Source organism: Equus asinus, chromosome 28 (genome assembly GCF_041296235.1).
Source record: "Equus asinus isolate D_3611 breed Donkey chromosome 28, EquAss-T2T_v2, whole genome shotgun sequence".
NCBI lineage: Eukaryota > Metazoa > Chordata > Mammalia > Perissodactyla > Equidae > Equus > Equus asinus.
The window spans coordinates 32,368,113-32,396,088 of NC_091817.1; the positions used below are offsets into that span (position 1 = coordinate 32,368,113).

The 27,976-nt window shown below is 37.4% G+C and overlaps 1 protein-coding gene across 2 annotated transcripts in view; it reads left to right on the plus strand.

Annotated features, from left to right (window-relative positions):
- The window catches only part of CBFB (core-binding factor subunit beta), a 50,428-nt gene that overhangs the window by 19,566 nt on the left and 2,886 nt on the right, over positions 1-27,976 (plus strand). Inside the window, exons 4-5 of one of the 2 annotated variants that reach the window (XM_044761071.2) lie at positions 5,610-5,726; positions 15,552-15,678. In XM_044761071.2, the coding sequence (XP_044617006.1) occupies positions 5,610-5,726; positions 15,552-15,678 (244 nt within the window). The remainder of the gene's footprint in view (positions 1-5,609; positions 5,727-15,551; positions 15,679-27,976) is intronic. The other variant, XM_044761069.2, reaches the window with a different exon arrangement.

Sequence of the window (27,976 nt, forward strand, 5' to 3'; positions counted from 1 at the left end):
AACTTGGCCATGGGACCGGCCCCGTTATTGTTTTTATAACCAGCCATTTTATTGAACTCATTAAGTCACTTGGTTTTTCGGTTGAATATTTTGGATTTTACAGGTAGATAATCTTCAGATAATATATCCTAGTCATATCTATATGCAACTTTTTTAGAACTGTGGTCCTTAAAAGAAGGTTGCAAAGCTGCTGGATCCAGCTTCTTAAAATTTTACTGTCAATGGTACATTACATTAACCTTGCATGTTAAGTGAGTCCTGCTTAAATGTAATGGATGATTCTGTTTTAACTCATACGGGTCTTGTTTTATGTATTCACTTCTTCCTCATTAAAGACTTTAAGTTAACTGGTGTTGTAAACTTTTTTGGCTAGTCAGCCATAACTCTTTTTTTAATTCGTCATATATTCCCACTGTCCTTATGATAATACCCTGCACAAAATGACAGGCAATAAACATTTGTTGAATAGGTAGATCTTTTCAAATTGAAATTATAGGGAAGTACCAGAAAGACATTTTAAAATTCCAATTGAATTTCTGCTTTTCTGTTAATCATTATTCAAAAATTTACTGAGGGCCTAAGGGGTACTGATCGTTCTCCCTTACTGTTTACCTCATACCTCAGTTTATAGAATTGCGTCCCAAGTTGTTTGAGTTCTAACAGTTTACTATAGAGAAGGGAAATATTCTTTCCAATTGAAATGGGTTCTTTGAAGGCGAAGTATCTGCTTCTTGCTTTTGTCAATAGCTTTGACACTTGATGTCTGTGTGTTTTGATTTTATGGCTCAGTACTGGTGTGTACATGGGAGTTTTGTTTGAAAATCTACAGTTATTGTGTTTTAATTATCTTGAAGTTATCTTCTTTAGAACCACTCAAAGAAGGGGAACTCTTTCTGCTATCCCTTTGTACCCTCAGTTTCTGTTCTCAGCCCAGCTACCAAGGAGCTGGAAACACTGAACTTCTATAAATATATAATATTGTAGACGAAAGGGCAATTGAGGATGCCACTGCTTATTCCAAATTTAGATACTCAGAATAAGTAGAGTCCAGACTCTCAGAGGTAGAACCATTTTGTACAGGTTGATAAATGAGAAGTTGACTAGGTTCTCTCATACCCTTCCTCTTACACTTACATTTCAAAACATGGGGTAGCTAATATTTAGCTACTTAAGAAGTTTGGTTCTTTTACTAAATGAAAGTATTCGTCGTCTCTCAAGGTCTCTGCTACAAAGACCTTGGTGTTTATGAGGGAAGGGGAAGAATGAAGTTTTTACTATCATAATTGAATCCTTTCTGCCTTGCACATGCCTTAGAGAATGTGATGAAAGCAGTGGAGTTCCTTAGAAAATGGGCAGAAACATAATTTTTACACTGAATTTCAGGAGGTTTCTGTTCTTTAAACTTATCCATAAACTCAAACTTTTGTAGGTTTTCTGAACTCCAGACTAAGAACTACTACCTTAAATAAAAACATTGCTAAAAGTTATGAGTGATCTAAGGTCTCATAATATAGTACTTACGTATCTAATGTGTCTAACTAAGGGGAAATTTGTACTTGAGGGCCTGTAACTTAACCTTTAGCCACTGGGTGCCTTACGTGTTTCCTCTTTCCTCCCTGGCTGTTCACAGCCTACTCTGCTGGCGTTTTTTCTTCTACCCAGCATCTAAGTGTTAGATTTCCTCCTGGTTCTTCCTGAGCCCCCATCTTTTCTCCTTCTGCTTATTGCTTGAGGAATCTCTTCCTTCCCCTTGATTTAAATACCACTGTTTTGTTGATGGCTGCCAGATTCATATCATCAGCCCATATCTCTTCTCAGAGTGCTAGAATCCCATATGCAACTGCCGACTCAAAAACCTCCATTTGCATATAGATGTTACCTACGCAACCGATAAAAATTACTGCAAATGTTTTTTGTAATAGATTTATTGAGATAAAATTCACATACCATAAAATTCACCCTTTTAGGCTGTGCAATTCAGGAATTTTTAGTGTATTCACAGAGTTGTGCAACCATCACCACTCTAATTCCAAAAAATTTTCATCACCCCCAAAAGAAATCCTGTATCTATTAGCAGTCACTCCTCATTGTCCCCTCCCCTCAGCTCCTGGCAACCACCCATCTTCTTTCTGTCTCTCTCTTTGTCTATTCTGGACATTTCATGTAAATGGAATCATAATACGTGGCCTTTTTCTGGCTTCTTCCACTTAGCATAATGTTTTCAAGGTTCATCCATGTTGTAACAGGTATCAATACTTTATTCTTGTTATGACCAAATATTATTCCATTATATGGATATGCCACAGTTGATGGTACATATCTATTTTTGCTGAAGCTCTACTGCCATAGTCATATGGAATTCAAAGCTACAGAATGTTAAAGTGATAGCATGTGTAATTTGGATTGAATGTAACATCACAAATACTGGTATTTGTATCTGGAGTTGATTAAAAATTGTTCTTTATTTCCAAAAGAACACAAAATATGAGGCTGTAGTCACTTTTCACTTTCTGTGAAGTCTCATTCTGATATTTTATTTTAGGAAAGATAAGCAGACTGTTTTGTTGTTGGTGGTGTAATTAGCTGAATCTATTTACCCATTTTAAAGGCTTTATAGAATCCATTTTGTATAAAACATTTAGTTGTTCTAAGACAATGGGTTTAATCTCTAAACCATATTCTAATACATTTCTTATCACAATTTAAAATAAGACATTATTTTCAGTGAAAAATATCTTAGTGTTTAAATGATGTTATTAAATTACATTACAAAATGGCAAACTGTTAAGAGAATTTTATTTTCTTCGTACTTTGAGGTTCAGTACTCATGAATATATGAAAACTCATTACATTTACTTTGAAGATCTGCACATAAAATTGTATTTATTTGAATGTGAATATCTAAATAAATCATCAGGAGCATCTAAATGTTCTTTTAAGTTTTGACTGCAGGCACTAGCCTTTATTAAGAACTATAGCCATTTTGTGAACCCATTTAGGAATTTCCCAAAACAAATCAGTGGTTTTCTTTTTCTTTTTCTTATTTTTTTGAAGATTTTATTTTTTCCTTTTTCTCCCCAAAGTCCCCCTGGTAGATTGTCATATATTCTTCGTTGTGGGTCCTTCTAGTTGTGGCATGTGGGACGCTGCCTCAGCGTGGTTTGATGAGCAGTGCCATGTCTGCGCCTAGGATTCGAACCAACGAAACACTGGGCTGCCTACAGCGGAGCGCGCGAACTTAACCACTCGGCCACGGGGCCAGCCCCTGGTTTTCTTTTACAAAGAAATAATAAATGGGCTTTTAAAAAAGTTAGTAATTTTGTAAGGAAAATGTTTTTTGACTATGGAAGTTAATATGAATAAGCTAGATTATGGAATCTTTGATTCTAAAAGATATGTCATTGATGAAGAATATAGAATCTGATCATGAAGTTGACCTTTCTCTGCTATTAGATGAGAAGAATTCTCTTGATGATTAGTATGAGAATTTAAAATAGTGAGGTATATTGATAGGTGAAATGTTATACTCACTGTGTGGCACCCTCCTACCTCTGTTAGAGAGAGTAGATGAAAATCTTGATTAGAAGACCTGGTAAGTCGAGTTAGACAGGCAGTATAGAAGGGTATTGGTTTTAGGTTTTGTGAGGTGTCAAATATGAGGTCATCAGAGTCAGTTGTTTGACTAGGTGCACATCAGTGGAGTTTTAAATTCACAATGTGGAAGGGAATGAGCACTTATCAGAACAGAAGGAAATGTGTGGTTAAACGGTTTCAGCTATAACTGTAGACTATTTCCCTTGGTCCAAATAGGAGGAGAAATGGAACTTTATGTTTTTGGCTTTTTCCCCCAAATATAGGTAGAAATTGATTCAGCGTGGTTTGTTGGAGCCCATAACAGGAAAAATGGTTGTGTTAGTAATGGAGGGGAATGACATAAATATGTACCAAGAAGGCATAAATCCTATAAGGTTTATTTTACAGGTGTCTCAGTAGTAATTTTTCTAGCATATTTGTAATTATTGACATTCAGTTGTTCTTATTACGTCTCTCTAAAAACAAGAGTGCCCAGGATTCTTTGTTGAAGAAATTACTGAATTGAGTAAAGCAAAAGATGATGCTTCCAGCCTTTTCCTCAAAATGAGAAACTATCTTACCGAGTTTATGTAATTATAGGTAATCAGTAATGCTGATTTTGGCTCATAAAAGCACTAGGATTATCCAAAGGAAATATATTTGGTATAGGCAAATGAAGAACCTTATTTATAAAGATATATTTGATAACCTGGAATTTTGAAAACTAATTGAAATCCTACTTCCTCTGCATTTTGAAAATCTTAAGGTAGTAAATGATAAAAATCTATGCTGATTTTTATTCAGAAGACCATGTTAAATGAGGTAGAGAAGACCTAAAATAACAGTCTTTTTAAAAAGTAACTTAGAATGGCGTTAGGGTGGGGGAGATTGTAGGAACTGTAGTAAGTTTCTCTTATATTTCTTATTGTATCACAATAAAATATTCACTTCAAGATAACAACATGAGCATCTTTTGTCTCTTGGTGAATCCTGAATTGCTCTTGAGCGATTATATTTTTAGGCAATAGGAGAATTAGTTTGGTCATCAAAAATGAAAACAATCTGAATTTAGAAATCATACCTAATGGCTTTTGCTCTAGGGTTATTTATTTACTTGAAAAAGAATGATGAGGAGCCAGCCCTGTCGTGCAGCAGTTAAGTGCACACGTTCCACTTTGGCGGCCTGTGGTTCACCGGTTCGGATCCTGGGTGCGGACATGGCACTGCTTGTGAAGCCATGATGCGAAGGCATCCCACATATAAAGTAGAGGAAGATGGGCATGGATGTTAGCTCAGGGCCAGTCTTCCTCAGCAAAAAGAGGTGGATTGGCAGCAGATGTTACCTCAGGACTAATCTGCCTTAAAAAAAACAAAAAAGAATGATGAATAAATAAACATTAATAAATCATTCAAGGTTCTTTAGCTAAAAGCAGTAAAAATCAACTCCAGGTAACATAAGTAAAAAAGAAAAAGAAAAAGCAGCAGAAAGCTGTGACTGAAGGGAAGTGTGAAGAGCCTGACTGGGTGGCTCCAGTATCCAAGTAGAGGGGAGCAGTGTATGCTGTCTTCAGGGGCTAGTGAATTCCAGTTGTTTCACATCTTTATATCTTTCTACCCAACATTCAAACATCATACAATCAAAATCATAATTATCAAAAATCATGTATATGGGGCTGGCCGCGTGGCCGAGTGGTTAAGTTCGCACGCTCCGCTGCGGGCGGCCCAGTGTTTCGTTGGTTCGAATCCTGGGCGCAGACATGGCACTGCTCATTAAAACCATGCTGAGGCAGCATTCCCACATGCCACAACTAGAAGGACCCATAATGAAGAATATACAACTATGTACTGGGGGGTTTTGGGGAGAAAAAGGAAAAAAATAAAATCTTTAAAAAAAAAAATCATGTGTAATTCTTAGTTTTACAATTGTATTCATCTTTTTTCCTCTAAGAAAACCACAGTTTTCATAAGTTTGTGTTTTGTTTTTCGTGCGTCTGATGGCTTATCATTGGTTTTCATCCTTCTTTTCTGTGTCTCAGGTGTATTTGAAGGCTCCCATGATTCTGAATGGAGTCTGTGTAATCTGGAAAGGCTGGATTGATCTCCAGAGACTCGACGGTATGGGCTGCCTGGAGTTTGATGAGGAACGAGCCCAGGTAGGGCGACCTCAGGCTTTACTGACCCTGGTCCCTTTATTTACCCCTAATCTTGCCTTTGTCTAGGGACCTATTTACCCAGTCTTTAAGAGTAAGTATAGAAAAGTTCTTATTCAAGTGATATTGAGGAGTCCTGAAGATGTTGAGAACCAAATTCTGGTCTTGGTTTTGGGAAAGTTCTTCCTTCAGTGGTTTTCAATTTCATTGGATATACCCCTATGGAATTTCAGTAAGAACAGTGATTGTCTGTGGGCATATTAGTCCTGAGCTCTGGGGGCCTTCAAAGTCCAGTAAATGGTTCTGTTTAATATTTGTTCCTGATATTTAGAACATTATATCTAATGTTCTAATTATATCTAATGTTCTAAGGGGAAAAAAAACAGTTCAAAATAAAATCTAAGCGCAGCACTTCTCGAATGGGTATGTGAGGAGATTGGCAAATCCTCTCTCCAAAAAGCTGTGATTAAATTGGACAAAACTATAAAAATAAATACCCATTGAAGGTCTCTGAAAATTTACCAAGGGACATAAATTGAGAGGCATATATTCAAACAAAGGCTTTGAAGTTCATTAAGAACAGCGATAGTTTGTGGCATTTTAGTGATGAGCTGCTCCCTCAGCTTTCCTCCGCTCTGTGGTCCCTTAAGTTCTACCCTGGGCAGGTGAGGCAAGCCATGAGGACTGGCAGCTCTGCTGTCCTGTCAGAGGGAGCTGCCTTTATTTAGGGCAGCGCTTGGAAAACTGCATGCCCAGGGATGTTATCGAAAGCAATAGAGGTCTGTGTGGCAATCTGGGAAAGCTAATGTTACTGGAAGCCGCAAAATGAGAGACTAGCCATAAATTTATCAAGGAGATCTTGGGAAAGAGATAGCTAAATTGGGTCCTACTAAGATCATACTTACCTCTGATGATCCAGAAGGCAGTGTGCATATGCAAGGCTACACCTGTTCGAGAGAGAACAAAGAGGACTCTTGCAAGCTCTGCTAGTCCCTGGCTGAACACAGGATAGACTGTTAAACTCCCTGTACTTTGAAAGGATTACCCAAGCTGCACACAGATCCGGTGGCAAAGGACAGAAGCTTACTGGCTTGAGGTGTTTAAGCGAAACCTCTGACCAAACATTGCCTGACTACTAAGTTATACTGCCCCAGGGGCAACCCCCTAGAAAGCAAAGCTGCACAGCACACTGCTGGGGAAACAGACTCTAGAAATAGTCCAGGCAAGTCACTAAATAAACAACAGCAACAGCAAGCTGGAGGCAGGGTTCAGCATTCAGAGTTGCTACAGTATATTATTTAAAATGTCCAGTTTCCAACAAAAAATTATGAGACATGCAAATAAACAGAAAAGTATGACTGATGGTCAGGAAAAAAAGCAGGCAGTAGAAACTATCTTTGAAGGAGCCCAAATGTTAGTTCTTAGTGACAGACGTAAAAGCATATATTTGTCAGTATGTTCAAAGAACTAAAGGAAAATACTTTCCTTTAAAGAATTAAAGGGAAATTATGATGACAACAGCTCAGCAAATAGAAAATATCAGCAAAGAGATCTAAATTATTAAAAAGAATCAAATAGAAATTCTAGAATTGATCAGTACGATAACTGAAATGAAAAATTCACAGACTCAACAGCAGATTTGAGCTGGCAGAAGAAAGAGTTAGTGAACTTGAACATAGATTAATAAAGATCACCCAGTCTGAAAAACAGAAGGGAAAAAAAAAAAAGAAAAATGAACAGAGACTGGGGCACCAGCATGCATGCCAACACATATGTAATGAAAGTCCCAGAAGGAAAGGAGAGAAAGAAAGGGACAGAAAATACATTTTAAGAAATAATGGGTGAAAACGGCCAAATTTGATGAAAAATATTCATCTCCATATCTAAGAAATTCAGTGAATTCCAAGAGGGTAAACAAAGAAATCTACACATAGATAGATCATAGTCAAACTGTTGAAGAGCAAAGAGAATCTTGAAAGAAGGAAGAAAAATCCCTTACAAGGGAACCACACAGTAAGATTAGCAAGAGCTGACTTATCTTTTGAACTTGTGGAGGCCAGAAAGTAGTGGGACCACTATTCAAAATGCTGAAAGTACGTGTAAAAGTATCTGATTATTAGCAGGTGTTAATTTCTTTCAACTGTTTGGTATTCTCTTAAAGTTAGAATAAGCAAAAATAAAAAGGATCTCTCTTTTTCTTGTTTCTTTATGTTGTCTCATCCCATGTTCTCCATATATGAAAATGTGAGAATTTTCTCTATCAAGAGATCCAAAAACTTCTTAGTGAAAAATTAAGATTCAAAGTTAAAATTCTTAAGAAAGAATCCCTGCTACCTTGATTTCATAGGGATAAGGAATCACCAGCTCTTTCAGAAAAAACAGTAAATAATTGACAATTTAGAAGGCTATTTCTGTAAGAAGTGATACAACAGATTGACTTTATATAAGGGAAAATTTCACACTGAGATGACGTCTAAAACTGAAATATTTAATTAAAATAATAGGTAAAAATTTTAAGTTTAACCCACAGCATTTTCCATACTTAGAATTTTCCAAGCTTTGTTGCCCCAGTCTACAAACTGAGCTTTATCACAAAGTAAGTGCCAGCTGTTGTGATAGTAAACTAATGGAATCACAGTGCACTATGTTGTGTAACTTACTTAATGTAAAAATTTCAAAGCAGGGGATCCCAGCCGGTCAGTCAGCAGTCAGCACTTCTTTGTAGCTTTCCCCACCCGAAAATCATCTGCAAGATAAGAAAAGTAAAGGGCAATGAAGTGTAAAAGTTAGGAGTGGGGGCTTCAAGGTTGTGTAATTGTGAATCCTGACCCCGCCACTCACTGGCTGTTACGGGAATGTTGTGTTCCCTCAGAATTCGTAGGTTGAAGCTTCAACCCCCAGTGTGACTGTATTTGGAGACAGGACCTTTATGGGGATAATTAAGGTTAAATGAGGTCTTAAGAATGGGGCCCTGATAATGATACGATTAATGTTCTGGTAAGACGAGATACATGCAGCAGAGAGCTTCCTCATTCTCTCTCTGCCATGTGAGTACAAAATTCTCTAACAGACGCTGAGGTACCTGGTAAGCTAAGAGCTAAACAAAAGATAGTCACAATTCCATTTTTAAAAATTAAAGCGTGTAAGTATTTGAGCTGAAATATTTTCACAGGTATTGTCTTTTTGCCTTTGTTTAGAGTACCTTTGACAAATGTTGGCAAGGATGTGGAACAATAGTTGGTGTATTGGTTGGTTTGGTAAAATTGACAACATTTGGAAAACTAGGAATAAATACTGAAATTGCACATAGGTGTATCTGTGATCCAGCAGTTCTACTCTAAGGCATGCAATGGGAATGAATACATGTATTCATCAAAAGATATGTCGTAGGACACTTGTGGCAGCATTTTTAGTAATAGCCAGAAACTGCAAACTACAGAAATGCCCGTTAATAGTAGAATGGATAAATTACATGTGCACACAAAGAAATACAGTGAGAATGAAAAACTGTAGCTAGCATACCATATGGATGAATTTCACAAATATATTGAGTATACAAAAAGCACATGCTGTATGAATCCATTTATATAAAAGTATAAAAATGGGCAAAACTAATATTTGCTGTTAGAAGTGTTGACGAAAATAATCCATATCCAATCTATAAATGAAAATTTGGGTGAGTTTATTCTGAGCTTAAATCTGAGGATTATAGCCCGGGAGAGTCTTTCCACAAAGGAAAAGAGCACTCCAAAGAGGTGGGGGGGGTATACGGGGTCGTTATATACCCTCAAAGAGGATGTTTCACATATGATTGGAATGTCCCTTTTACAATAGTCGCGAGACTACTCTGTCGGCACAGCGATTGATGGAAATAGCAGGTAGGTCTTCTGTCTAGGTGAACACAGCAGGGTGGCAGTCTGTTGTCTCCAGCTGGGTGGTCACAGGTGAGCTGGGAGGTGAGTGCAGCAATCAGTTCCTAGCCTAAGGAAAAATGCTTATCCCTAAGGAAATGCTAATGTGGGGGGAAGTTGCACCTTTATCTCAAGGGCCTTTGTTCTGGCCATAGGAAATGTCTAAGCAGATATGCAATGCGTGCTCAATAGCCACAGTCAGGCCCTTTTAAAAAAAAAAAGTCAGGCCAAATTAGGTTTATACCAAATGGCTTCCTCATATACTCCAATATATCCTATTGCTTGCCATTTTTATTTGTCAGAAGTAAAGATAGTGGTTTATCCTTAGGAGAAGAGATTAGTTACTGAAATGGAGCAGAAGGAGACTTCTGAGATTGTTCTACTTCCAGTATTGTTCTGTTTCTTCTTATGGATTCTTAGCTACGTAGCAAACTCAGTTTGTGGACATTTATCAGCTGTATTTTCGGCCAGTACTGTCCAGTAGACTTCAATGCAAGCCATATAATGTAATTTAAAGCTTTCTAGGAGCCACATTAAAATTTTTTTAATTGTAATTAATTTTTATATATTTTATTTAACCCAATATATTCAAAATATTATCATTTCAATATAAAATCAATGTAGAAATTTATTGAGATATTTTACCCTTTTCTTGGTAATAGGTGTTTGAAATCCAGAGTGTGTTTTCTACTTACAGACTCACACTAGCCTCATACGAGTGTGCAGTGGTCGCATGTGGCTAGTGACTACCATACTGGATGGCACAGCCTTATGATATGTGTACTTTTTCATATGTATAATACACTTCAATAAAATGTTTTAAAAATTTCCCACAAATGAAGATATTTCTAAGTACAGTTATAGAAACTGAAAATTAAATTGTTTATTGATTGTATTTTCATCTTTTGTTTTCTGTAATTTGTAGGGATAAATTTCAAGGTCCTTATACATTTGGGTTTCAAGAATTACAATTCTCTAAAAGCTTGAAACACTGAAGACTTTGGCAGTTCACCATTGAATAATCAGGGATTTCCAGCTAATTTTGAAGAAAATGTAACTATGAGGACTCATTTACCAAAAAATGGACAGTGACATTATAGGAACTAGGTTGATTTCAGAATAGTTCTTCAAAGGCTCAAATTTTCTAGAATCCAAAGCATATGAGAAATAGTGTGATGAAATTTTTGTATTCAGCATCAGCTCTGTTTCAGTAGTTTTATAGTTCAGTTCCTTTAACTGTGGATACATAAGTATATTTGTAATTTATACAACTATAACTTCTACATGATTGGCAGAATATTTCACTTCTTTGGATATAATCATGGATTATGTGCATACCACAATTCCTAGTAAATTTCTATTTTTATAGTTTTTTTTGTTTGTTTTTTGAGGAAGATTAGCCTTGAGCTAACATCTGCTGCCAATCCTCTTTTTGCTGAGGAAGGCTGGCCCTGAGCTAACATCCATGCCCATCTTCCTCTGCTTTATATGTGGGGTGCCTGCCACAGTGTCACTTAACAAGCAGTACGTAGGTCTGTACCCGGCATCCAAACCGGCGAACCCCAGGCCGCTGAAGCAGAACGTGCGAACTTAACCACTGCGCCAGCAGGCCAGCCCCTGTATTTTATAGTTTTTAAAAATTCAATGAGAACGTTATTTTTTATATAGTGTGCGCTCCACCATTTGTATTTGTGTTTTAACATAACAGCCAGTGATTTTATTTTCATTGTACTTTTTAAATTTACGTTGACAGTCACAAAAAAATATTAAGATGTTTCACTTTCAATGTAATGACCTTTCAAAAGTTTTGTTTTCATTCTATGATCAGATTAGAAAAATGGAACTGACTTTGGAATTAACAGATTTCCTATTTGAAGTTTTTGATGGCACTGATGTAAAACTGGCATCCTTTAGCTGTGTGCAAGGTTTTTCTGTTAGTGATGCCAACATATTAACAGCTTTGCTTTTTGTATGTGCACAAGAATGTGAGTGAAATTAATTTAGAAGAGATATTTGATTTAAATGAAAAGTTCTACAGAGTGATATTAAATGTACCGTTTGCAGCTGCGCATGTTAAATTGTCGCCTTTGAAGTGTATGTTGATGCTTCTTTAGCAGTTTTATTTCTTTTGGTTTTCATGTGACCAGTGATACCATTCTGGTCCCCACAGAGAATAGTGAATGTCATTATTTTGTGCTAGTTACACGTTCATCATCAACTTTCCTGGAAACAAATTTGATTCTTTTTTGTTAAACATGCACTTCCATTTTTTAATAAATTCATTGCCTCAGAAAGGTAAGTATTCCCAAACTGTAAAATAAATATAGTCGTAGATTTAGGCAATACAATAAAGACAAAATCACTGCAGCAAGAGTGGTCAGAATATTCTCTATATGCTCTATTTGAGGACTGCTAGGTCTTTGTTTCTCACATGGGTTTCACATACACCCAATCACCTTTTGTGATTATCCCACCTGACTCCTTTGTGCAGATTGTGGTAATGACTGCAGATTGTGACAGACCAATATGACAAGTAGCTGGCAGGAACCAGAGTGTTGAAAACCTCTCCCACTACCACCTGAGACTGGATGGAGTTGGTTGTCCCAAGCCATTTGAGCATCCTTTAAGGGTGAATGTGTAGTTTTATCAGCAGGTGCCTTTTATGCTGTCCTTGAGATGGATATGTCATTTAAGGTTGCAGCAGGAAAGGATCAGGATAACACTAGTAATCTCTGATCATCTTTCAGATTTAACCATTTATTAAAGTGCATACTCTGTTCATTGCATATACATTTCACATCTCACTGGAAAAGACCAAGACAGAAGCTGGAATTAGAACATAAGGGGCTACCAGATCTCTTCTTGGCTTATTTTACTACAACTATTAGTAGTAGTACTTTTTTTCTTTTAATGAAATAAAAATCTATGACCTTTGCCAGAATACACATTAGTGGCTAATAACTTCCTTAGGGAATTAGATCACATCTTGTGTTACATGCTCTTATTTCATCGCATAATTTTCCTCTACTGTACTTAATCACAGTTGATAATTATATGTTGATTTTTGTAATTTGTTCATTGTCCACCTGCCCCACTAGACCAGAAACTGTGAGGAAAAGTACCGTTTGCTTCCTCACTGTCCATGGCACCTAGCACAGTGACTCGGACATGATAAAGACTCACTAAATATTTGTGGAATAAGTGAAAAGGTGAATGAATGAATGAATGCAGAGGACAGAAGGGGTATCTTGTTATCAGTAGAGGTGTCCCAGTTGATAACCTAACTAAATAATAGAAGTCCCTCAGGAGTTGGGAACAGTATTCTTTTGCAGATACTTCTGGCTTATGTAGTACATTCTGAGAATACAGTAGGTATATATAATGATGTTTAGTCCAATGTGTAAGTTTTATATATCCACGATGCTTGTAGAATAATAGCTAGCATTTATTGAAAGCTGTCAGGTAGTGTGCTTAAGCACTTTTTATATGTTATCTCATTTAATCTTTACAACAATCTTTTACTTAGATATATATAGTATATCTGTTACTTAGTAATATATAGTATTACTACTATGCACATTTTATGTGTGAGTTTACTGAGGCTTAGAAAAATGAAATACCTTGCCCTGGGTCATAAAGCTAGTAAATGCATCATAAGAGTGGAAATTTGATCACACCTTTCAATTTTGTTTAACTTATAGACATTGTTGGTGAAAATTGTAAGTATTAAACAACCCTACTAACAGTGACAAATAAAGGATTTATCACACAGGACAAGATACTCAGCAGCACACAGTCCAGGCCTGGTATAGCACTTAATTATATTATCAGGGGCCCTGGATCTTTTCGTCTTCCTGTTGTTCGATGCTCAGTGTGACTACATCCTCATTATTATGTTTGCAAGATGGCTGCTGTATCTCTGGGCATTCCATCAATTCCCAGTTAGGAGGAAAGGTAAAATGTCTCAAATGATGTTCTTAGAAGCCTGATTAAGTGACTTATGCTTCTATCTCATTGGCTAGAACTGACTACCTGGCTACCCCTTGCTGCAATGAATCTAGGAAGGTGAATCTTGATGACTTTTTTGGTTTGTTTTTTTTTTTTTTAAAGATTTTATTTTTCCTTCTTCTCCCCAGGGTCCCCCAGTACATAGTTGTATATTTTTAGTTGTGGGTCCTTCTAGTTGTGGCATGTGGGATGCTGCCTTAGCAGGCTTGACGAGTGGTGCCGTGTCCGCGCCCAGGATCTGAACCAGCGAAACCCTGGGCCGCTGAAGCAGGGCATGCAAACTTAACCACTCAGCCACGGGCTGGCCCCCTTTGGTATTGTTTTTGATCTTGTAGTTTCGTTAAGTGTAGCATTGAAATCCTAGTATTGAGAATGTGACTACAAAGATTGAGCATCTTGTGCTATAGACAGTGAGGGAAATTTTTTAAGTTGGGAGCTTTTATGGTCAGATTGTGCTTGAGAAGGCATGCTCTGATGGCTGTGTGGTGGATTGGGGATGACAGAATGGAAAGAGGAAGAGACTGTTTGGGAGACCTTTGCAGTAATATAGGGAAAAGATCTTAGGAGCCTGAACTAGGAATGAAAAGGAGACTAAAGTTTCCAAAAATATTTAGGAGGTCAAATGGATAGGACTTGGTGATTGATTGGCTCTGTGGAGGTGGAGCCACACCTCCACACCTAGGTGTAGGGAGAATGAAGAGCCAGAGGTGGCTCAGGTTTCTGGCAGAAATGAGTGGTGCCCCCAACCAAGACTAAAAGAGTAAAGAAGAAAGTTTAAACTGGTTGCCTTTATATCCACAATTAGTTTGAAGTATTTGGGTTCCCTTCACATTCAGACCTTTAGCCATTAATTGGGAAAGGATAGGGTAGATTTGTTATATGTTACAAATATTTTTTCTTAGTAATATCTCTTGGGTGTCAGCCCCATGGCCTAGTGGTTAAGTTTGCATGCTTAACCCCTTCAGCAGCCCAGGGTTTCAGTGGTTTGGATCCTGGGCATGGACCTAGCATCGCTCACCAGGCCATGCTCAGGCAGCGTTCCGCATGCCACAACTAGAAGGACCTACAACTAAAATATATAGCTATATACAGCAGGGCATTGGGGAGAAGAAGAAAAAAAAAGATTGGCAATAGATGTTAGCTCAGGTGTCAATCTTAAAAAATGATATTTTTTGGAATTTTATGTACTTTTTGTTATCTGGAAGTTTCTAACATATAATCAATTCTGTTAATATTCTCTTAATGTCTACTTAATAGTCTCTTTTATATTTCTGACTTTAGTGTCATAATTAGAGGGCCTGGTCTGTCTTATCCCTTAATTATACAAGTATATACCAGTTTTTTTCTTGTACTTCTATGGTTTAAATATTGACTTCATCAAGCCGTTTTTTTTCCTTGGTGAATAGGATGAGGTAAAGAAAGAAAATGAAAGAGCATTTTCAGTTGTTAGAATATGATTGAACACAATAACTGTTTCCAAGGTGTGATATAAAGTATGAAAATACTGAAGTTTTCTTTTAAAAGTAGCTCTGGGGGTCTGGCCCGGTGGCACAGCGGTTAAGTTCGCATGTTCTGCTTCAGTGGCGCAGGGTTCGCTGATTTGGATCCCGGGTGCAGACATGATACCACTTGGCAAGCCATGCTGTGGCAGGTGTCCCACGTATAAAGTAGAGGAAGATGGGCACAGATGTTAGCTCAGGGCCAGTCTTCCTCGGTAAAAAGAGGAGGATTAGAGGCAGCAGTTAGCTCAGGGTTAATCTTCCTCAAAAAAAAAAGTAGCTCTGATAATTTTTTTTATGTTTTGAGATATACTCTGCTGTTCATTTCCTTCAAAAAATAAAACACCCCTAAATTTTAAATTTGCCTTGTAAATAAAAGTTAAATATCTTTTTTATGTCTGCTCTGACAGCAGGAGGATGCATTAGCACAACAGGCCTTTGAAGAGGCTCGGAGAAGGACACGTGAATTTGAAGATAGAGACAGGTCTCATCGGGAGGAAATGGAGGTGAGAGTTTCACAGCTGCTGGCAGTAACTGGTTAGTACTTTCCCCCAAACTCTGAGGCTCTATTTGTGATGTTTGTGTATAATGTTTTTAAATAATTTAAATAATAAATGTTTTAATTTTGTCTTTCATTTTTAAAAAGTTGTTCTCTGTGACTTTGTGTTTATTAAATGCAATTAATTGCTATAAAGAAATTTAGTCTTAATTTTAAGGTTGTACATGAATTCCTCATTTATTGGTCCTCATAAATTCATTTACTGTAACAAGGTATATTTTCTCTTAATTCATTGATCCAAATATCTTACCTCTTTTTTTTATAATTATTTTTCAAATTATTTGTAAAAATTACCTTATGTTAACATAGAATACCTATTTTTAGAATATTATTAAAACCTTTCAGGAGTAATACTACTTTCCATTTTTCTGTGAATATTTGTCTTGATTTTGTAATAGTATAAGTTTCAGTCATTTGTATATGCTTTTTACTAGAGGAAAATTTAATATTTTCAAACTACTCAAAGAGTGGAATTAACCTACATTATTTTTCTTTTTCTTTTAACCCTTTTAATGTAAAGTAAAATACAGCTGGAGAAGCCTGCACAGAAGAAATACATAGCTTAATTATTCTAAGGCTCACACCCTTAAAACTACCATCCAGGTCAAAAAATAAAACTTTGACAGCTACCCCAGCAGCCCCATCCACATGTACATCTTATGACCTTCTCCCTCCCCTCAAAAGTAATTATCTCAATTTTTATAGTACTCACTTCCTCCTATCTTTTTATAGTTTTATTATCCATGACTACTTCAGCCTTAGTGAAATTTAGTCTTACCCAATTTGTCTTCTTTAAGTTTGATATGACTTTTAATTGACATGGATGTTTAATTTTGTTTTACATAAAATTGTACCTGCTCTAAGCAGACTTAATTATAAAAATTAATATTTAGAGTATATACAAACTGTTCAGAAATCTAAATTCTATAAAAAATATACTCTAACAAAACAAAAATAAAGATAAGGACTAATGTGTTTTAGAAAGAATAATGTCAAATATTGCTATCTATCATGTGCATCAAGTTTATAAACTTACCAACATTTCACACAAGAAGAGGTAGGAAAAGTTAGCACACATTCATCTTTGATAATCAAAAGAAATGCAATTAAGATAGAATTATATCAGCCAAGTAGAATAATTTCCAGGCATTAAAAAGAGTTGCAGAGATTGGTAGTACAACAGTGTGAATGTACTTAATACTGCTGAACTATGCACCTAAAAATGATTAAGGGGCCGGCCCGGTGGCGCAGCGGTTAAGTGCGCACATTCCACTTCTCGGTGGCCGAGGGTTCACCGGTTCGGATCCCGGGTGCGGACATGGCACCGCTTGGCTCACTGTGCTGTGGTAGGTGTCCCACCTATAAAATAGAGGAAAATGATGGGCACGATGTTAGCTCAGGGCCAGCCTTCCTCAGCAAAAAGAGGAGGACTGGCAGTAGTTATCTCAGGGCTAATCTTCCTCAAAAAAAAAAAAAATGATTAAGATGGTAATTTTATGTTAGGTGTATTTTACCATATTAAAAAAAATCTTTTTAAGTTAATATCATATAATACAGAAAATGTGTGGTTTTGCCATGTACAAAATTGTATGTACACTATTTAAGTTAATATGAAAGTGTTTGTGTGTGTACACACAAAGACAGTGGTTAACAGCCCAGACTCTAGGCCAGACTACAGAGTCTGAGTCTGGCTCTGCTGCTTACTTTGTCAGCTCAGACAACTTACTTCACCTTTCTGACTGAGTTTCTTCATCTATAAAATAGAGCTAAAAATCTTACCTGTCTCTTAGGATCGTTATGAAGATTAAATGAGTAAATACGTGTGAAAGTGCATTTAGAGTATGGCACCGACTAGATGTCAGCTGCTGTTAATGATATTATTTTCTTTTGTGCCAGAATATTTTTTTAAGAATAAACGAAAAAAATCAAGCCTGATCAGTAGTTAGTATGTGAAATAAAATTATCTTTTTTTTTTTCTTTTTGCTGGGGAATATTCACCTTGAGCTAACATCTGTGCCAGTCTTCTTCTATTTTGTATGTGGATTGTTACCACAGCGTGGCCACTGACAGATGGTGTAGACTGGTGCCCAGGAACTGAATCCAGGCCACCAAAGCAGAGCACACTGAACTTAAGCACAAGGCCATGGGGCTGGCCCCTGAAATAAAATTATCTTTTAATGATTGATATTTCCCTTTGTCAGTGAGTGAATTGCTCTCATAGGCAGATAGCAACTGATGATGTCCCCAAGAATACTTTTTAGCTAGAAGAGACAGGAGGGATATAATACAATACGTTTGTTTTCTGTGGAGCTTTCCAGTTCTTTGTGTTTTTTTGTGCTGAGGAAGACTGGCCCTGAGCTAACATCTGTGCCCATCTTCCTCCACTTTATATGTGGGACACTGCCACAGCATGGCTTGATGGGTAGTGTAGGTCCACGCCCAGGATGTTAACCCACGAACCTGGGCTGCTGAAGCGGACTGAGCACACTGATCTTAATCACTATACCACTGGGCCAACCCCAACTTCTACAGTTCTTGTGATCAGACTTCCCACAGCATTTTCTTGCAGAATGCTTGTGTCTGTTATAGTAAGAAGTTTTTAAGCATATAATATGCACTTATCTTATACTTCTGAACCTTTTTGCTCCTGCTGTTTGTTCCCTGACCAAGAATGTACTTTTCTACCCATTCATCAAGGCCCAGTTTAAATGTTGTCTGTCAGTCCCTTCTCCAAGCTTCTTGATCATAATTAACCCTTCTACTTTGTAGTTTCCAGAACACTTCTTATTTCTACTATTGTTCTAATTGAACAATATGTTGAAACAATTAAAAATGTCTGTCTTCCACTGTATTTTGATCCCCAATGAAATGTGCCCCTGCTATTTTAACCCTCACGTTACCCACCACAGTGTCTTTTACATTATGTTTAGTTATCAAAAGGAGATCTTCAAAAACAGCTCCTGTCCTACCTGTCTGAAAACTCGAGTTACGGGATAACCTGTAGGTTAAAGTGGGATAATACATGTTAATCATCTCTGGAAAGATTTTAAATGTTTATAATTTGTTGGTTTATGTTAGGTAATTTATTAAGTAATGAACCCAACTGTGTTGTGCTGGCTTCTGCATTAGGGCCTAGGAAATGTATAACTGAAAATGCATGGTTTCTGTCCTTGAGCAGCTGTCAGACTTGAGGGAAAGTAGGTGGGTAAACAGATAATCGCAGTCTACTTTAGCAGCAGCCATACCTAATGGGGGTTCGGAAGGGGCACAGTGGCAGTGGAGAGGAAGGAGCACGTAGGTGTACTTCTGCTTGGGGGATTCCCAGGTGAATGCACTTGCAGGATTTGAAGGAAGAGTGTGAGTTTGCCAGCTGGACAAGCCAGAGAAAGCATTCTGAGCAGAAGGAACAGTATATGCAAAGGTGTGAAGGAGTAAGAGATCTTGCCATGTCAGAGGACGTGATTGGTCACTCTTTCTAGAGCAAGCTACGTGGCTTTAAATGAATCTAAGAATTGTTTTAGGGGCCGGCCTGGTGGCACAGCAGTTAAGTGCGCATGTTCCGCTTCTCAGTGGCTCGGGGTTCCCCGGTTTGGATCCCAGGTGTGGACATGGCACCACTTGGCAAAAGCCATGCTGTGGTAGGCGTCCCACATACAAAGTAGACGAAGATGGGCATGGATGTTCGCTCAGGGCCAGTCTTCCTCAGCAAAAAGAGGAGGATTGGCAGTAGTTAGCTCAGGGCTAATCTTCCTTAAAAAAAAAAAAGAATTGTTTTATAAAAAGTACTCTTCAGCTACATTATATTTGAAGAATAACTATTGGACAGTTAATGGAACAATTATTTAGGAAGTTTTTGTATATATTTTGCTTTAAATAAAATTTTAGATTTGTTGAGACTAAGAATTGTCTTTTCTAAAATGTTAGTTTGTTCTTATAAATAATTTTACTTGAAGAAAGACATTTTGGTGTGTGAGTTTATGAACAAAAATACAGTCTGTTGATAGAGGTGTCAAATAATTTGTTGCTCGGGTAGATTGTTCCCAGTTGGTGATTTGAGAGCATGGGCTTTGTAATCAGGCCTAGTTGAGATTCTCACCCCATCGCTTGACAATCTCTTAAGCCTGTTTTCTCATAGAAAATTGTTGTGAGAATTAAATGGGAAAATGCTTGTAAAGCACTTAGTATGGTGCTTGGTATGCCTGCAGTAAATAATAGCTCTAAAGTACTTCTTTAGCACTAAAAGCTCTGCTGCAGTGCTGGTTCCAGTTAATTGAATTATCTGGCTAACAAGAATATCCTTTTAGTTCTCTACAGTGTATCAGGGCACTTTCCCTGCATTATGACCTAGAGCATAGAGAAAATGGTTAGATTTTCATCAATATTTAAGATCCTGTAGTCCCTTATGGCAATAACTTAAAATGTTAGTTCTTGTAGAGAACTGTCATCTAGAAAATTGGGCTGGAATCTGACTCCAGAGCTTGCACTGGCAGTCACTTAGGGAAGTTTTAGATGTGCGTGTCTTTTGGCACTTTGCACATGTATATTTTAATTTCTTTCTTTTTATTTTTTTGTTTTGTTTTGAGGAAGATTAGCCCTGAGCAAACATCCATGCCCATCTTCCTCTACTTTATATGTGGGACACCTACGACAGCATGGCTTAACAAGCAGTGCATAGGTCTGCACCTGGGATCCGAACTGGCAAACCCTGGGCCGCTGAAGCAGAACATGCAAACTTAACCACTGCGCCACTGGGCCAGCTCTCATTTCTTTTTATTAAAAAATCCATAAGAAATTTCTTATGTCAGCTTATTTTCTTGCAGTTTTACCTCCTTTTTCCAAAAAGGAGAACATTGGAGGGAAATGTTGTTTTCTCCCCTGTAATTCAGACATATACAGGGGGGTTTACATCGTATAATTGAATATTCTTTTTTGTTGTTGTGTGGTTTGTTTTTTTTGCTGAGGAAGGTTAGCCCTGAGCTAAGATCTGTGCCAGTTTTCCTCTATTTTATATGTGGGTTGCCACCAAAGCATTGTTCACGAGTGGTGCACGTCCGTGCCCAGGATCCATACCCATGAACCCAGGCCACCAACGTGGAGTGCTCCAAACTTAACCACTAGGCCACGGGGCTGGCCCCAGTTTTGTGTTTGAAAAAGTCACAATTTTATAAAAAATGGTTTTCTTTCGTTCAGCTGGGTAGCATTCTTATTACATTTGAAGAAACTGAGGCTCTAAGAAAAATTGAGTTGGCTCTCTTTCAAATAGTTGGTTAATGGAAGAAAGAGTGAAGACTTAAACCAACTTTCTCACCAAAAGGTCTCCACAAATACAGCCTAGGACTGGGAAATGAATTTCCACATCACCCATAAAGATGATTAAATTGAAAAGTAAAATCTGCCAGGAGAGGTTAGAAAGCATTTTGCCTGGAAAAGAAAAAGCTGAGGCAAAACAGAATAATAATGGTTACAGTGGGTGGTCCTGATGCATGACTAGAGACAAGGACCAAAGGGCAGTGGTAGCTTGTGGGTGGCAGTAACCCAGTAAATGGTCCTTGGAAGCTTGAGATCCTGGCAGCACAGAGGCTTAGGGATGTCCTGCCCCTGTTTGGATAATCTCTGAGGCCTCTAGCCCCGCCATGTTAAACTGATAATGGGTGGTGCTTATGAGCGTTTAATGTATGTGTAAAGTTAAGGTTACCAACGGTGGGAAGCAGAACTCCAAGTGATTAATGGCCCAAGGGGTTTTGACTTTTGCCAGTGTCTTTTAGCCTGAAATCAGTTGGGTATGTTTCCATTCACCATCTGTGAAAATTTAGAAAGTTTCCAATCCATCATTTAGGATTTAGCATTTTCTTTTTCTGATTTTTCTGGAAAAGGATATTTTACTAGTATCATATTTTCTTTACCTTTCAGAGGTAATGGCAGATTATCATTAATTTGGCAAATAAAAAACTACAGTGAAATGAAGAAACATTTATTTTAGTAACCTGTCCAAATACTGTTAAATCTTTGGGGTACAATACAATGATATGTAAAAGGTACAGAACATTGTGTATAATATCTTGCCCTGTGGGTATTTTTAAAAGGAATACCTACATATATTTGTTTGAATATGCATAATCTCTGTCTAGTAGAATACGTAAGAAACCAGAACTAGAAACTATGGAGGGGAATCGGATGTCTGGGGGCCACATGGGAGGGTGATTACTTTTCACAGTTTATCTTTGTACCTTTTGAATTTTGTAACATGTGCATCTATTACCTATTTAGAAAAGAAAGAAAATTTGTTTTTAGTGTTAACACAGAGTGATGAAAACAGAAGACCCTAGAACTTGCTCTCTGTATCTCTGGCATATAGGCTATTTTAAAAAATGTGAATTCCTTTCTTCATTTGAAATTTTATATGGAACCCCAATGTATAAAATAGATAAAAGGGGCACTGCTCTGAGTGAAGCAGGGGTAGGGAATATTCTGACCTCCCTCTGGAGTCTGTGGGGTGTTTTCAGGAAGCCCAGTAGCTGGTTTGATGTAACCTGGGCATCTGATGTAGTAGAATGAGCATGAGGTTTGTAATAGATTGCCCTAGTTTTGAATCCTAGCTCTACTACTTGTTGCCGTGTGACACTAGGAAAGTTGCTTGTCCTCTTGAACCTAATCTGTAAACAGGGCTAACAGTCTACCTCCCGGGTTGCTGCCTATGCCTAGTTCAGTATCTGACACTTAGAATGCGGCTCAGTGAAAGCTAGTTTCTTCACCTCCTCTTTCTATGCACCTTAGCTCACAACATATCTGGACTGGCAGTAAAGGCAGGCATGTCCTAACTTCAGACTGTGACAGTCAAAGATACTATTTTGCCATGCTACTTTAGATTCTGGTGGTGTTTGTTTTTGAACTTTCCTTGGTTCTGTTGGAGGTTGAGATAGCAGTTACCCTGGGCATTGAGTAGTGACTGGGAGAGGGCATAAGGAGAACTTCCCAAGTTTTGGTAATAATATCTTCTTGATCTGGGTGCTAGTTGTATGGATGTGTTCACTTAGTGAAAATTTATCAAGTTATATGTTTATGATTTGTACGCTCTTCTTTACTTTAGTAAAAAGTAGACTTTAAAAAAGAAAAAATAATCTCAGACATTTCTTCTATGAAATGCCTGCCCATTGGTATCTGTTGCCACATAGAAGTAGCCTAGTGCTTTTTCTACCTGAGAAACCTTCCACAACTTGAAAATGTTGGCATGTTACCCATGGGCATTCTCTTCAGGTTATACATCTCTATAACTGTAATTCAAATGCCTTACTTTGGGCTTTTGTGAAGGGAGATTGAGGTTAATAAGGGGCAGCCTGAGTGCTCTGGTCATAGATAAATTGGAAAGATACCTCCTCATCTGCTTGATAGCAGCTCATACACAGTCTCTTCTAGAGACTGCTTTCAACTTGATTGGCCTCTTAACCTAAAATTGTAATATGGTACCGTTGGCTCTTAATTCAGGTGACAGGGTGCTGAAAGAGATTTTTCCCTATCATTACCTAGAACATGCTTTCATTTGGTCAGCTTATAAAGCGTTAGCAAATAAATTATTGTCTTTAATGTCAGAGAATGGGTAAATAATTATTGCTTATTGTAGTATGGGCAGTTTAATACAATTCAGCAAATCGGAGAATTTATGTGGAAACTATTTGGAAATAAAAACAGGCAGAGGGCTTTATGTGGTTTTGTGTTTTGTGTGTTTTTGGAGTCTTCGATTCTGTGTGGTCCAAGAAAAAAAATTTCAGCTCTATTTATTGTAAATTTCCAGACTTCAGTTTTCAAATCACTTTACTCTGCCAACATTCATTTTTGTGTAAGGACTAATTAACGTAAGATTCTGTCTATCCTGGGCCTTCCTGAGATGTGTTTTGGGTAAAGGCAGTAGATGAGAGTGAACTGGGAATATGAACTACTAGACTGAGAATCGGAAGAGGATACCAGATCTGCCTTTTCCCATACTAAGAGAGAAAGAGTCTTGGTTTGCTCTCTAACATAGGAGATAATAGACTTTATTAAATTTATTTTTTTTTAGTTTGTAAAAATTGCTCTTATCTGCAGGATGCAGATTTTCTTAACATTTGAAAAGTTCATATAGATAAATTGGGAAGTGATGAGCTACTTTGTTGTAATAACAACAGCATGAGAGCTTACTATATGCCACACTTGAGAAATGGTGACATAGCTGGATACACCACAGTATTTGCTTTACACTGGATTCTTTTTTTCTTTTCTTTCTTTCTTTCTTCTTCTTCTTCTTTTTTTTTTTTGGTGAGGAAGATTAGCCTCCATTTTGTATGTGGGACACTGCCACAGCATGACTTGATGAGCATTGTGCAGGTCCATGCTGGGAATCCAAACCCACAAACCCTGGGCTGCTAAAGCAGAGTGCGTGAACCCAACCACTGCGCCACCCGGCTGGCCCCTACACTGGATTCTTAAATCCTCTTACAAGGTGTATCTCCATTTTGAGGAACTGAGGCTGAAAGAAGATAAAAAGCCTGTCTGAGATCACATAGCTCAAGTGGTAGAGCTGTCCCAGCCCAAGCCCAGAAACGTAGATTAGCTCCACTCTCTCTCTTATTTTGAAATGTCACTTCATATTTAAAGTTTTCCTGAAGTATACTTTCTAAGAACTATATTTTTGACGTACCTATTAGACCAGCTCTTGCAGGCTATTTATCTGACAGGTGTTTATAATTGTCTACTGACCTGGCTTATACCTTTTTAATGAGTTTGAGCAAAGTACATTCCTTTCTTTCATGTTAGGACTTAAAATTTCTGCTCTGTGTCTCCTCCATCCTCAGCAATTGGGAGAAATAGCAATGACTTAAGAGGCTGACGTTAATGCTTAATTGTGAGTTAAAGATTTATCTTTTCCAGAGGTCTGAGTTTGTTTCTGACTGCCACCAGCTAACTATGTAATCTTAGGGGAATCACTTAACCTTGTTGATCTCAGGCTCATCATCTGTAAAATAAGAGTTGAACCAGATCTCTGAAGTACTGTTCCACTCTAAAACATTATAGTCATGCATTACTTAATGATGAGGATACATTCTGAGAAATGCATCGTTAGGTGATTTCAGCATTGTGCAAACATCATAGAGTGTACTTAGACAAACCAGATGGTATAGCCTACTACACACCTAGGCTGTATGGTACTAATCTTATGGGACCACCACCATGTATGTGGTCTGTCATTGACCATTTAATGTCCTTATGTGGTGCATGACTGTAATTCTGTGTTCTGACTTTTAGCCAAGTGTCAAACATAAATTGACACAGCATAAATTGATTAGCACAGCATCTGGACATAGTATACACCCAAATTGTAGTTATTTTTAATTATTAGGGCATTTTCTCATAAAGAATGTTCAGCAGTTTGATGATCTTGATAATAAAAGGATGGAAATCAACCAAGAAGCTTTATTCATTTATATTTGGGTATCCCTGCTCTCGGCTGCTACTGCATATCCCTGAGTAGTTGGGAAAACTCCAGTTCCTGGTGACTTTTCTTTCTCTCTTCATTTTGGACTCATCCCTGTGGTTGCCCCCTAGAAATTGGATTTGCCATGTTTCTGGGTGATGATATATTGAAAGAAAGAAAACAGGAGCAACTGGTAGTAAGAAGTCTGTAATAAAATGTCTAGATTGATTCTTTATAAATATTAAAACATGTTTGTATTCTGAACAGGCTTGTGGGTGTCTGCTTTATGTTAAAACTCTGTTCTGAAAAACTGTTAATAAAAGGGTAGACTCAAGGGCTCATGTGGATTGACTGGGGAGAAAGAAACTAGAAATTAAGTACTTTATGTTTTTGCATTAATTGAATTCAGAGGTTTCCTTGCCATCATCTAGTCTAGCTTTTTACCCACGGAAAAATTCCATCTAAAACACCAAGCCTCCATTAGAAAACGGCCACAGTAAAAAACACTGCTTCTCAAGGCAGCTTGTTCACTTGTTAAATTTCAGTCCTGTGGAAGATTTTTCACTGAACCTAAATCTCTTTCTGTATTTGTCTCCTTCATATGACAGTTCATCTATCTTCCCTTCTAGCATTAAATTTCCTTCCGGTTTCCCGGATCTCTCATTCTTCCCTCTTCTCCTTCAAACTGTGTCAGACTTCGCCTCCTCTTCTCTTTTTCCTATTCTTGACCCTCCTTCACAGTGTCTCCCCTTACATCTTCCTCATTTCTTCTTCACAATGTAAACAGAAACTAAAACACAAATAAATAGAGAGCAACTTTTCTTTACTCTTCTCCTTGCTTTTATCAAAAATATATTTTAAACAAATAACCCATGGCACCTTTTGCACAGCCGTGACCGGTGAGGAGAACTCTAGGTTCTTAGTAGTTTGGAGTCATTCCATTATTATTAAAATAATTTGAAAATTACCCTTATCCCAAGACAGAAGCTGAAATATCATTTTCATGAAGTATTATTGGTAGATTTGAGGTCATTTATAAATATATAGTTAGAATTGATTATACTTGGTGTTTCTTCATTGCTCAGCCCCTTTCTGACCTTCATTGACTGAAACCAGGTGCTTATATCACCATCTCTGATTTTGCAGGATTGATCTCTGCTCACACTACATTTAGCATTGATTCAGTATGGAACATAAATTGTTTTTCTGATGCACGTGCATTCCGTAGCTCTTTCTGTCTGTAACCATGCAGCATAACTTTACCCTGACTAGTTAATTGAAAGGAATAGGTTAAAATTTCGTCAATGTGCAGCCTGCTGATAAAAAATAGTTAAAATCTGCTAGAGTAACATATCAAAATTTATAAGAAAGATTACAGAAGTTAGTGTTGGATTTTATTTGATTTGTTTGACAGTGAATAAGGCAGTGCCATTTCTGTCTAAACAACATAACCCTTTTGAAAAATGATGACTTAGCTGGAACTTCTGACTGAACTTGGTCTTGTAGTACAACTGTGACTTGTTGAGATGTTTCTTTGCAGGTCAAGGATGTTCTTTCTCTAAGAACTGTTTTAGATAGTAAGAATTGAAATCAAAATGTTTCGATTTTTGGTTAAATTTGTTACCAAAAAATGACATAGACAGTGCAGAATCACTTGGTGACGTTAATACATGATTCCATTTAGCTAAAGATTGCATAGGTAATTTCAGTTAGTCTCAGTTGCTGGCATATAACAGGGTTGGCTAAAAACAAGATCCAGATGAAAGATGATGGTGGCTGGACTAGATGAGCATGGTAGCAGTGAGAAGTGGTCAGATTCAGGATGTATTTAAATGTAGAACTGTCAGAATTCACTGTTGAGTGTGAGAGAAAGAGATGTTAAGGTTGACCTCAAGGTCTTTTGCTGAAACAACTGGTAAAATGGATTTCCCCTTATCTCATGTAGGACAACTGCTGCTGAAGGAACCTGGTTCTGTATACGAACACATTTTTGTGCTTGACTGACATTTGTAGTCACTAAAGAAAGTTTATGGAAGAAACATGCATTGGGATTTGTGAATGAGACTGAAAGTAAATGTTGTGTGTAGACCAAAGGGGCACTATGTTATATTAAAACTTTTTGTTAGCAGAGAGTGTCATGCACAAAATGTTAGTGGTTGGATGTTCTCTATTAAGTAATTTCCCATAAATAGTTTACCTAGAAATGTTTATTCTAAGTGACAATTGAAATCCTGTGTTTATAATTATCAAGGCTCTTAGTTAAGTATTGTTGTAAAGGTACTTCTGGGGATATAAGTGTATCAAGGACTCTAATTTTATATTTCTATTTTTGTTTTGAGACAGTACTTAAATCCAGTTCTGGATTTTCTTTCTTTTTCTTTTTTTAAAGATTGGCACCTGAGCTAACAACTATTGCCAATCTTTTTTTTTTTTTTCTTTCTCCTTTTTCTCCCCAAATCCCCTCAGTACATAGTTGTATATTTTAGTTGTAGGCCCTTCCAGTTGTGGCCTGGATTTTATTTCTTAAGGTACAGATTTTTAGTAAAAACTCAGTTGGTAGAGATGAAATTCAGTAAGAGATACTACTACATTTTTCAATCATATAATTAGTAGACTGTATACTTCTGTGTGACTCAGTTTCTTTATCTGTAAAATGGATAAATAATAGCATCTGTGTTATAAGTGGTTGTCAGGGATTATTTTATTTATCTGTTTGTTTATTTATTTATTTTCTGGCTGAGGAAGATGTGCTCTGAGCTCACATCCGTGCCAGTCCTCCTCTTTTTTTTTGCTTGAGGAAGGTTAGCCCTGAGCTCACATCCGTGCCAGTC